The sequence below is a fragment of the Borostomias antarcticus genome, assembly GCF_949987555.1.
Source record: "Borostomias antarcticus genome assembly, chromosome: 7".
NCBI classification, from domain to species: Eukaryota; Metazoa; Chordata; class Actinopteri; order Stomiiformes; family Stomiidae; genus Borostomias; species Borostomias antarcticus.
In genome coordinates, this window is record NC_140240.1 from 1,313,995 (window position 1) to 1,326,611 (window position 12,617).

General features: G+C 54.7%; 1 protein-coding gene across 1 annotated transcript in view; it reads right to left on the minus strand.

Annotated features, from left to right (window-relative positions):
- Positions 1 to 2,843: 2,843 nt before the first annotated feature.
- Positions 2,844 to 12,617, minus strand: part of LOC311311264 (nck-associated protein 5-like) — a gene marked incomplete at both ends in the record, with an annotated part of 32,497 nt that continues 22,723 nt past the window's right edge. Inside the window, 7 exons of the mRNA XM_084440945.1 lie at positions 2,844 to 3,098; positions 3,799 to 3,947; positions 4,118 to 4,405; positions 4,605 to 4,683; positions 5,192 to 5,324; positions 5,465 to 7,530; positions 7,675 to 8,529. Of these exons, the coding sequence (XP_084297071.1) occupies positions 2,844 to 3,098; positions 3,799 to 3,947; positions 4,118 to 4,405; positions 4,605 to 4,683; positions 5,192 to 5,324; positions 5,465 to 7,530; positions 7,675 to 8,529 (3,825 nt within the window). The remainder of the gene's footprint in view (positions 3,099 to 3,798; positions 3,948 to 4,117; positions 4,406 to 4,604; positions 4,684 to 5,191; positions 5,325 to 5,464; positions 7,531 to 7,674; positions 8,530 to 12,617) is intronic.

Here is a 12,617-nt window from a genome sequence, read left to right on the forward strand (position 1 = left end):
GCTTCAAATGTATTCTAACCCCAAACCTGGTCTGGCCTCTTCACCTGTGCCCTGAACCAGACATGGTGAGTAGCTCAACTCTCAACTCAACTCAGGTGTCAAAGAAGAATATACAGTATAGGCCTACAGTAACAGATATCCATTTCTATGGTATAACAACACAGTAGCTCTTCTTTCGGAACAGGCGAGGACATGAAGGGTGGGAAGTGGAATTATGAAGTGTTTTAGTCAAATCCATGTCAGATTCTGATCACAAACTTAGAAAAGCTCAGATTTGGAAGCACAAGGATGTGGTGGCCCTGCCAGGGACTTTCACGATGGCGGTAAAAACCGTCATGAAGCTGAAGATCAGCAGCGAAGGGATGTCATGTCCTGTTCTCAAGTTGTTGCTGTTAGTTCCTCAAGTATCAATACAAACCAACACAACCCACATCTTACATTCTGCAAACATCTTCATTCTGGAGATCAAAAGAAGTTTGAAACAACCGTACAAAACTAATATTGCTCACCAGTGCCCTAGTTTATTCAACACTCAGGCTGCCATAACCAGAAACTATTGTGTGCATTCTAGAGGCTGGAGGAACACGTCAGTCAGGAGAACCGTATCTGACAGTAAATCCATATACGGACACTCAAATCCTCTCCAACCCTCTCCTGACAGACTTGTGCTTACCTACACACCCAGCAAAGACTCCAGTATTGGTGTAGTTCTAACATTCCTTTGGCTCTGGACGATATATGTGTCTCTTAATTGTACAGCAGAACACGGAGTGATTGTTTGTTTGTGTGTCTCTATTGGTGAAAGACAAACAACAGCCCGTATTGCAGAAGTAAATAACGACAACATGTCAACAACGACATGTCAAGTGATGCTGGACTACACCTGCTTTATCCACCATTTCTCTTTTTAGGGGGGGACTTCTGTTGACAAAAAACTATTTATAGTAGGCTGAAAAAGTTTTAGCATCGTTTTTTGAAATAGACTTAACAATAGATTTCTGAGGAGTGTAAACCAATAAAAAAACATCCTGAAACATGTCTTCAATCCCTAATGTTTTGTATGATAGTTCATTCGATGAATACATTGCTTGTGGAAGGTATCACACAATGCTTTCATAATGCCATGATAATGTCATTATTCCTGATAAACCAAGCAACAATCCAATTACCATGTAAAACATTAGGTCTTACAGTAAGAGTGATGTCATTAAGACGATCCATTATTGTGTCAGTTGTTGGACGTGTTGTGATTGGCTGTTTATGGACGGTGCTCAGGGACAGTGTGGACATCTTTTCTCCTGTCAAGATCTAATTGACAAGCTCAAAGCTTGTGTAGACAATGCATTAAGTCTCGGTCACACTCGCGCACACACACACAAACATACACACAATTTTTTCTTAACTTAGAAACAACATTAACATGAAATGAACAGTAAAACGGGATAACAATGCCAAAACAGAGGTCTATGACATCACATTTTTGAAGAAATTGTCAATCCCCAAATTGCAACACATTTTATGCGGCAGTTCAGTTCAGTTCAGTTTGGTTGCTTAGTCAAGTCAGCGGCACAGCTCTCTGTCTCCATGTTGCCATGGACCAGTTGAACCTTGAGTCAGTCACCACAGCTCTCTGTCTCCATGTTGCCATGGACCAGTTGGACCTTGAGTCAGTCACCACAGCTCTCTGTCTCCATGTTGCCATGGACCAGTTGAACCTTGAGTCAGTCACCACAGCTCTCTGTCTCCATGTTGCCATGGACCAGCAGAACCTTGAGACGGTCCCCACAGCCCGACCTTCCTGCCTGGTTCCTCAGGAACTCTGGACTAGGGCTTGAGAGGGCGGCAGGCAGCCTTGAACCAGGGGACGTTTTTTCATGTGTCTTGTTGATGTATGTGTTAATATTGTTCTGGCAAGAGGAGATTAGTGTGTGTGTGTGTGTGTGTTTGTGTGAAGCCTGGAGGCAATAGCTGTGAGTACAGGTCTCTCATCATCTGGTTCCTGCGTCCTGTGGAGGGTGCTTGTGTGTGTGTGTGTGTGTGTGTGTATGTGTGTCCGTCCTGTGGAGGGTGCTTGTGTGTGTGTATGTGTGTGTCCTGTGGAGGGTGCTTGTGTGTGTGTGCATACTGTGGAGGGTGCTTGTGTGTGTGTGTGTGTGTGTGTGTGTGTGAGTGTGTGTGTGTGTGTGTGTGGGTGGGTGTTTTGGAAAGAGGAGCACAAACTCTATGTACTTTAAGGAAGGGGTCACTGCTGAGCACGGGGATGGAGGAGCGTGTTCCGGGTCTAGAGGACCTCAGCCCTGCCTGCCACAGGAGGAGAGGAGGAGAGGAGGAGAGAGGAGTGAGAGGAGGAAGAGGGGGAGAGGAGGGAGAGGAGGGAGAGGAGGGAGGGAGGAGGAGAGAGGAGGGAGGGGAGGGAGAGGAGGGAGAGGAGGAGAGGAGGGAGAGGGAGAGGAGGGAGAGGAGGGAGGAGGGAGAGGAGGAGAGGAGGGAGAGGAGAGAGGAGGGAGAGGAGGGAGAGGAGGAGAGGAGGGAGAGGAGGAGAGGAGGGAGAGGAGGAGAGGAGGAGAGGAGGGAGAGGAGGAGAGGAGGAGAGAGGAGGAGAGGAGAAAGAGGAAAGAGAGGAGGGAGAGGAGGAGCGGAGGGAGAGGAAAAAGAGGAGGGAGCAGAGGGAGAGGAGGAGAGGAGGAGAGAGGGAGAGGAGGAGAGGAGGGAGAGGAGAGGAGGAGAGGAGGGAGAGAGAGGAGAGGAGGGACGCAGGGAGAGGAGGAGAGGAGGGAGAGGAGGGAGGAAGAGGAGGGAGAGGCCCTGCCTGCCAGCCTGTCGTAGACGGAGTCTCTGAGGCCTCAGCCCTGGCTGCCACAGGAGGACAGGCTGTCATAGAGGGAGTCGCTGAGGGACTCGGGGGTCTCCAGCGCCGTGGCTCTACTGGGGGACAGGATGTCCTCGGGTCTCTCCTTCACCAGCTCCAGCCCTCCGTCCCGGCCCACCTCGGGGGCGCCCGGCGTCCGGCCCTTCCCTCGCCGGCTGAGGCCCGTCTGGGGCGGCGCGGGGTGTCCGCTCGGGTCAGCGGCCGGCGCTCCCTGGGGGGGACATTGCTTCACACTCTTGGGGGAGAGTGGAGGTGAGCACATTGGGGTGGGGGGTGGGGGGGGGGTGTAAAGAGGAACATGGGGACAGAGAGATCCATAGTTAGTTACTTCAGGAATTTATGACCGAAACAACATATCTCTGAATTTCAATCTGTTAATCAAGAAACGCTGTCATTCTGAAGAGATAATCTTGCGCACAGTAGTAATAGACTCCCATGTTACTATCGTGAGAGGCTGTTTAGAATTATAGTAGTCGATATTTTACCCTAACTGACATTCTCTCTCTCCCTCCCTCCCTCCCTCCCTCACTCACTCACTCACTCACTCACTCACTCACTCACTCACTCACTCACTCACTCACTCACTCACTCACTCACTCACTCAGTCAGTCAGTCAGTCAGTCAGTCAGTCAGTCAGTCAGTCAGTCAGTCACACTCTCTCTCTCTCTCTCTCTCTCTCTCTCTCTCTCTCTCTCTCTCTCTCTCTCTCTCTCTCTCTCTCTCTCTCTCTCTCTCTCTCTCACTGGAGGACAGCAACACAGCATGATAATGCCAGGTGGATGGGATCAAGGCCTTGTCTTTTTTTGTAAAGAAAAACGGAAAAATGACCTTAAGGACCAAACCTCCAGTGGCCGTCACACGTCATAAGAGTAGATGGTCTGAGTCAGGGGTCAGGGGTCAGGGCTATAAGGGGGCTGTGACTCACTCACCCTGGTGGGGGGGCCTCCCTGGCCTCCCAGCTCCCCCTGCACGTCCAGATAAACGTCAGCTGCCCCCCCCCTCGCTGAGCCTTTCAGGCTGGGAAACGTCCAGTTCTTGGTGGGCGGAGTCTGCACATGAGCCCCGTAGGCATCTATGTCTGCACCGCAAAAAATAAAATAAATAATACAATTTACTTTTAGATAACGTTTTAAGAGGTGGTTTGATTGCAATTCATAGCTACAGTACTAGAATATTTTATAGCTCGCTAGCTAGCGAGCGTATTTGATTGGCTACTGTAGCTATGTGTATGTGACCACACATGCATACCCTCATGGATGGTGCTGGCCAGGTGCATGCTGGGAGCCTTGCCGTCCATCCCTGAGCTGTAGAGACCAGCAGGAGAGACTTCCTCCAGCGAGGAGAGCTCTCTCTCCAGAGTCCGGGCCTTGCGTGGAACCTTCATCATGGCTCCGTGTTTCCCCTGCGCGCCTGGGAACCCTGTCTCACCCTGCGGCCGGCCCTTGGGGGCGTTCTTCCCCGTGGCGCTGCTGGCGTAGTCCGGCATGGGAAACGTACCGATGCCGCTGTCCAGGGTACGCATGGAGGCGCCCGAACCTGAGCAGCCATGACGGAACAGACCAGCCAGGTTAGAGCAGCTTCAAATCAGAGATATTTATTGATGATCGGTTTGTTTTTCTGTCATGACTGTAGTACAACATGCAGTAAGATCTTATTTGAATGTACAACATTACCAGACATTCAGTTTGCATGATTCATATTGCATACCAAGGCTCAGCCATAATCCAGCAGTTACCTGTGAAATGCTGGGAACTAATTGAGTCTGCTAGGCTCTCATCCGACGTGACTTCATCCTTTCCGACCATATCTGAACCCTGGAATTATAAATGGTGGGCATGAAGTAACACTCCCTCAGAAGCAGAGAAGAAAATAAAACATAGTCTAATCTACAGTATGCATGGTGAGAGAGAGTGGAGGAGAGAGAGAGAGGAGGGGAGAGAGAGAGCAGAGGAGAGAAAGAGAGGAGGGGAGAGAGAGAGAGGAGGAGAGAGAGAGGAGGGGAGAGAGAGCGGAGGGGAGAGAGAGAGGAAGGGAGAGAGAGCGGAGGGGAGAGAGGAGGGGAGAGAGAGCGGAGGGGAGAGAGAAAGTAGAGGAGAGAGAGAGGAGGGGAGGGGAGTGAAAGGAGGGGAGAGAGAGAGAGGAGGGGAGAGAGTGGAGGAAAGAGAGAGAGGAGGGGAGAGAGAGGAGGAGAGAGAGGAGGGGAGAGAGAGTGAATGAAAGAGAGAGAGAGAGCGGAGGAGAGAGAGAAAAGAGGGGAGAGAGAGGGGAGAGAGAGGAGGGGAGAGAGAGAGGGGGAGAGAGAGAGAGCGGATGAGAGAGTACCGTGTCCACCTCCTCCCTACTCTTGGTGTGACTCATCCCGTTCCTGATGCTGAAGATGGGCCGGGATCTCTTGGAGTCGAAGGAGAGGCGTCGATGAGCCATCCCAAAGCTGGCCACGCCCCTCTCATCCACCCTGTGTCCAGAACAAGACGTCGAGGGACTTAAGGAGGAAGATGTTACAACTCACTCATAGGGAAACTAAACTTTTTGCTCAGTTTGATCCGTTTTTTTATTTTAATTAGTACATGCATTTCAATGAAGTTGTCATCCTACCTATTGAGAAGCTGCTGCATGAAGTTATCCGTGGTCACGCCTCGGTACATGAGTGACAGCTGGCCCTGCGTTGGGTCCATCACCACCTCGCACGAGTGCCCACGCCCCGACCGCTGCATGGCCACTCCCACCCCGTTCACGTAGGCGCGCTCCTCCTCCAGGGCCTTGCGCAGGTCTTCGGCCTTCTCCATCAGCTTGGAGATGTTCAGGCTCTCCACCACCTTCCTGTGACCCCCCCTGGGGTCCCTCCCCCCGGCGCCGGCCCCCGAGGACGCGCCCGTCTTCGGCTTGGGCGCCTCGGGCTTGCGGCTGAGGGCGGGCAGCTTGCTCTTCCTCAGGCCGAACCAGCTGGCGATGCCGTTGGAGGTCTTGTGTTTGGGCTCCGGCGCCGGGCCGCGGTCCTGCTCCTGCAGCTTCAGCATGTTCTCCTCGATGCCCCGCATCACCTTCTGCTCGATGGCCGACTGCGGCCCCGGGGGACCGGGGGAGTACGGCTTTTTCTCCTCCTTGGCGACAGCCTCGGCGGGGGCCCGGGGGGGCAGAGGAGGAGGAGGGGGCAGGCTCTCGGCCGGGGCGAACAGCTTCTTCTTGCCGGCCGTGAGCTTGCCTCTCTCCTCCGGTCGAGCGGGGTGTCTCTGGACCTGGGCGCGGTCCTCGTTGGCGGGCTTCAGCCCCCGGGGGTACGAGGAGGCCTTGGAGGGGGATTTGGACGGGACTTTGGAGGGGCTGTTTTGGGGGCTTGGGACGGTTTTACCGTGGTGACTCTGGGTAACGGGGCATTTCCCGTAGCTCCTCATGACCGGCGGGGGCTCGGCAGCGCTGGTGGACGACACGCCCATTTTGATCTTTGGACCCTCCGCTTTTGCTACAAAAACCCTGGGAGAGAACGTCTCCTGCTCGCCCTTGGGCGCGGACGACGGAGCGGCCAGGCCGGGTTTGGGGCCGGGCTTGCCGTCCAGGGAGTCGGTGTATTTCTGAGGCCTGTGCTCCAAACCTGCGCTCCTCTCGGCCGTCTTGCTCCTCTCTGTGCCGTCGCTGGCGGTCGACGGTTTCCCCGCGCCTCCTTGTGCGTCTCTCTTCTCCGCCTCCTCGGCGCTCTTCAGCTTCCCCAGCGCAGCCAGACGCTCCTTGAACGGCAGGTGGCTCAGATCGCTCTGGGGTTTGGTCTGCGCCGCCCCCCCCGGCCTCCTGGGGGCGGAGGAGGACCCTCCGGACCCTCTCCTGGCCGCGGGCGGAGCAGACTGGGGCCCTTTACAGTTTGGCTGAGCGCACTCAGGAGCCGCCCGCACCTGGTGCTTGTCCTTGGCGCTGGAACAGCTGGCGTCCAAGTGTGCTTTAACGTTACCGAAGGCGGAGGAGGAGGAGGAAGAGGAGGAGGAGGAAGGCAGGCTGAAGTGTTGGCGGGGTTTGTGCCAGACGGGGCTGTCGGACCCCGTGTCCGGGTCCGAGGCGTCCTGGTCAGACGAGCGACCCGCCGACCCCGGCGACGAGTCTGTGTGCTGAGAGGGGGCGGGGCTTAGGGGCTGCTCCTCCCGCTGACGAGCGTTGTCCACGGCGGCGCCCTCGCTCTGGGCGGAGTACGGGAGGTACTGCGTCGTCCCGTCCGACGGGCAGACGTTCTCATAGTGGGGCACTTTCTGAGGGCCCCTCGGTGGGTGAGAGCAGGAGACCTTGGCGAGTTTGGGCGCGGAATGGCTGCTGTAAACCACCTCCTTGGCCAGGGGAGGGGGGCACGCGTCGTCCTCTGGTTTGGGCGGGGAGGTGGGGGCGGAGTGCGTGGCGGGGTATTGTTCTGCCCTGGAGGCGGGGCAGGAGGAGCGCTCCGTGGGGGTGGTCTTGCGCGCCAGGACGGGCGAGTGGTAGGCCTCGTAGCCGCTGTTGTTCCTGCACGGGATCTTGGAGCTGCGCGCGAGCTGGGGGCTGAGTCTGAGGGGGGGGGCGGCGCCCGCCGACGCACGCTCCCCCGCCGCCGCCGGGATCTTCAGGAACTTCAGCAGCCGGGACGGCGAGGAGACTGGGGAGGTCTTGGCTTCTCCCGGGCCCGGCGTGGAGGAGGAGGAGGAGGAAGAGGAGGAGGAGGAGGAGGAGGAGAGGGAGGAGGAGGGGGAGGTCGGGCTGAGTGAAAGCTTGCTTTTCCCAAGAGGAGGAGGAGGAGGTGGAGGAGGAGGTGGAGGAGGTGGAGCCGGGGCAGTGCTGGGCCTCTCGGGCACCGGGGCCGGAGAGTAGGACTCCACCGCCACCTTCTTAGACACGGACGCCTCGTTGGAGGAGAAGAAGAGTCCGTTGAAGAGCTGCTGGCGCTCGGGCGGGGCGCTGTCGGCGGGCGGGTCTGTGTGTGGCGAGGTGGAGCTGCACCCCTCTGCCCGCTCCCCGCCCTGCTTCACGCCCCCTCCGTACGGGGGCTCCGCCCCGCCCCTGAGAGGAAGCTTACTGGACGGATGCTTGTCTTGGTGGGCGTGCGAGTTCCTGGGCTCCTCCCTGTTCACAGGGACTTGTACCAGCGAGGGGAGGGAGGGGCCTGGGTCTGGGGAAGGCTCTGTGCCGGGGCCCTCGGCAGACAGCGGAGGTGTGGCTTGGGGAGGCCCCTGGCCCTCCACCCGGAGGCCCTGGCCGGGCGCGAGGCCGTCCCCCAGGCTGGAGCGGCCCTGGGCCGACCTCAGCAGGCTGTCCAGGCTGCTCTTCTGAGAGAGCGCGCGGCAGGACGGACAGCCTCCGTGCTGGCGCTGCCTAAGCTCCTCCCCCTCGCCGCCGGCGTACTCGCGGATGTCCGAGTCGGAGCTGGAGTGGCGGCAGAGGGCCGAGGGGCGGGCCGCGGAGAAGCCCCCCGACGACGACGACGACAACACGGCAGAGCCCACGTCCATGGCGGCCAGCGCCTGTCCCAGGTCGCTGTGCGGGGCCAGGCAGGCCGAGGGGTGGAACCGGAGCGGGTCGGACTCCTCCAGCTTGCGCAGGACCTCCAGGATGTGTGCTTTCTTCTTGAAGAACGGAGACAGGGCGTCCATGGAGGAGGCCGGCGGCCGGGCCGAGCTCGCCGTGCCGTTCTGTGTGCGATCTCCATGACTCTGCAAGAACAAGGACATCAGGCCGTTACTCCACCACACGGTATCTAGCGAACCTTGACGGATGAATTTGTAGGGGCACCATTAGGGAAATTCAAATCAATCAATTCAGTTAAATACAATAAACGCAATAGCATTAAGGACTATGATTGTTGTTCGTAGTCCTAGTCATTCTTGGGAGTAAAAGGGAGCTGCTGTTTTCTAGCATGACACGTTTCCTGAGGTCTAACTGACAATAGGACGCACTGCAGTGAGCTGTCCAAGCCACCAACTGTCACTGAAACAGAGACCAGGACAGGAATACTGGACCCGGCACTCTCGACACGTACAGGAAGAAATGAGAAATGAAATGACAGTGGGAGAGAAAAAGTGCCGAGAAGAAAGTCAAGTACTTTGGTCGCACATGACTAGCCAAGCTTATAAGGTTGCCTTTATCTTTAATTAAAGAAGCAATTAATTCTGTAATCGGTAGGAAGAAAAAAACTTGTCTCTCCTCCTCCCTCTCTTCATCCTCGCTTCCTGGAGAGAAACCAATCTGAGAAGCGGAAGTCAAGGCTGCCAGACGAGCCTCTGGGAATTATCAAATGAAGACAGATGTGGAGTAGAGGCCACTAGTTTCACTCACACGCAGCATCTCAGTCTATCATTATTCTACACTAGCTCTCACTCAGGGTGTACTGCACTGTCCTCTCTCTCACACTCCTCTCACTCTCTCACACTGCTCTCGCCTCTCACTCTGTCACACTCCTCTCACTCTCTCACACTCCTCTCGCCTCTCACTCTGTCACACTCCTCTCACTCTGTCACACTCCTCTCACTCTGTCACACTCCTCTCACTCTGTCACACTCCTCTCACTCTGTCACACTCCTCTTGCCTCTCACTCTGTCACACTCCTCTCACTCTGTCACACTCCTCTCACTCTGTCACACTCCTCTCACTCTGTCATACTCCTCTCACTCTGTCACACTCCTCTCACTCTCTCACACTCCTCTCACTCTCTCACACTCCTCTTACTCCTCTCGCCTCTCACTCTGTCACACTCCTCTCACTCTGTCACACTCCTCTCACTCTGTCACACTCCTCTCACTCTCTCACACTCCTCTCGCCTCTCACTCTGTCACACTCCTCTCACTCTGTCACACTCCTCTCACTCTGTCACACTCCTCTCACTCTCTCACACTCCTCTCGCCTCTCACTCTGTCACACTCCTCTCACTCTGTCACATTCCTCTCACCTCTCACTATGTCACACTCCTCTCACTCTGTCACACTCTGTCACACTCCTCTCACTCTGTCACACTCCTCTCACTCTGTCACACTCCTCTCACCTCTCACTATGTCACACTCCTCTCACTCTGTCACACTCCTCTCACTCTGTCACACTCCTCTCACCTCTCACTATGTCACACTCCTCTCACTCTGTCACACTCCTCTCACTCTGTCACACTCCTCTCACTCTGTCATACTCCTCTCACTCTGTCACACTCCTCTCACCTCTCACTCTGTCACACTCCTCTCACTCTGTCACACTCCTCTCACTCTGTCATACTCCTCTCACTCTGTCACACTCCTCTCACTCTGTCATACTCCTCTCACTCTGTCACACTCCTCTCACTCTGTCACACTCCTCTCACTCTGTCACACTCCTCTCACCTCTCACTCTGTCACACTCCTCTCACTCTGTCACACTCCTCTCACTCTCTCACTCTGTCACACTCCTCTCACTCTGTCACACTCCTCTCACCTCTCACTATGTCATACTCCTCTCACTCTGTCACACTCCTCTCACTCTCTCACACTCCTCTCACCTCTCACTCTGTCACACTCCTCTCACTCTGTCACACTCCTCTCACCTCTCACTCTGTCACACTCCTCTCACTCTGTCACACTCCACTCACTCTGTCACACTCCTCTCACTCTGTCACACTCCTCTCACTCTGTCACACTCCTCTCACTCTGTCACACTCCACTCACTCTGTCACACTCCTCTCACCTCTCACTCTGTCACACTCCACTCACTCTGTCACACTCCTCTCACTCTGTCACACTCCTCTCATTCTGTCACACTCCACTCACTCTGTCACACTCCACTCACTCTGTCACACTCCTCTCACCTCTCACTCTGTCACACTCCTCTCACTCTGTCACACTCCTCTCACTCTGTCATACTCCTCTCACCTCTCACTCTGTCACACTCCTCTCACTCTCTCACACTCCTCTCGCCTCTCACTCTGTCACACTCCTCTCACTCTGTCACACTCCTCTCACTCTGTCATACTCCTCTATCTCTCTCACACTCCTCTCACCTCTCACTCTGTCACACTCCTCTCACTCTGTCATACTCCTCTCACTCTGTCATACTCCTCTCTCTCTCTCACACTCCTCTCACCTCTCACTCTCTCACACTCCTCTCACTCTGTCACACTCCTCTCACTCTGTCATACCCCTTTCACCTCTCACTCTGTCACACTCCTCTCACTCTGTCACACTCCTCTCACTCTGTCATACTCCTCTCACTCTGTCATACTCCTCTCACTCTGTCATACTCCTCTCACCTCTCACTCTGTTACACTCCTCTCACTCTGTCATACTCCTCTCACCTCTCACTCTGTCACACTCCTCTCACTCTGTCATACCCCTCTCACTCTGTCATACTCCACTCACTCTGTCACACTCCTCTCACTCTGTCACACTCCTCTCACTCTGTCATACTCCACTCACTCTGTCACACTCCTCTCACTCTCTCATACTCCTCTCACTCTGTCACACTCCTCTCACCTCTCACTCTCTCATACTCCTCTCACTCTGTCACACTCCTCTCACTCTCTCATACTCCTCTCACTCTGTCACACTCCTCTCACTCTGTCACACTCCTCTCACCTCTCACTCTCTCACACTCCTCTCACTCTGTCACACTCCTCTCACCTCTCACTCTCTCACACTCCTCTCACTCTGTCACACTCCTCTCACCTCTCACTCTCTCACACTCCTCTCACTCTGTCATACTCCAGCCTTGACTCCTAGAGGAGAGGATGAATCCTGGCCTTGACTCCTAGAGGAGAGGATGAATCCTGGCCTTGACTCCTAGGGGAGAGGATGAATCCTGGCGCCAGCCTTGACTCCTAGAGGAGAGGATGAATCCTTGACTCCTAGAGGAGAGGATGAATCCTTGACTCCTAGAGGAGAGGATGAATCTTGACTCCTAGAGGAGACGCAGCACGCTGAAGCCTCTCGATTACCTCAGCACACAACGTGCATTGTTTTTTATTTTCCAATCTCTCTCCATCTCTCTCAAGTGCACCCAAAAAAGCTATTGCTTGTCACTTTGACAAATTCAGTTGACTGGGGTGACTTTGAGAGCATCTCAGTGGATGGTGCAGAGGACCCTTAGTGAAGCAATGATTTATGTCATCTTAAACCCCCCCCTGTCTGCAGCTGGGAGCGTGTGCAGGATGTATTTACAATCAGCAGAGCTGCCCCTGAGTGGTGGGGGGCATGTGGGGGCAGTTGGGCTTCTCTGAAGGTGTTGGGGAGGGCAGTTTGGTCCGTTAGCCCTATTTATGGTCTGACTACCATGAACCTGAAACATGGAGACCATCATTTCACTGATGGTTCCAGTATTGAGCTAGCTGCGGTTTTTATGCAGGCTCTCACTGAGCTACAGGGCACCTGTAAATGCGTTGGAAAAACTATGCTAAATGTGGTAAATGGACTGAATTTATATAACGCTTTTATGCGAAGCGCTTTACAAGGGCCTCTCATTCACCCATTCACACACCGATGCCGGCAGCTGCCATGCCAGGTGCTCGCCTGCTCATTGGGAGCAATTTGGGGTTCTTTGCTTTGTGTACTGAAAGTCTTCTAGATAGGCGTACTGCTGAATGTGACAGTGTGACAGAGACTTAATGAATGGAACCACGTCTATGTTCAGTAGGAGCAATTGGGAAAGATTTCTTTCATGTGAAGTGTTATTGGGAAGATTGCTTTTTGTGCGTGGCTGTAAGCCAGCGCACCAAAGATAGCAAATGTCTGGTTGTCTTCATTTATCAGTCTTCAGTTTTATATCAGTTTATATTATCTCAATTTTTTCA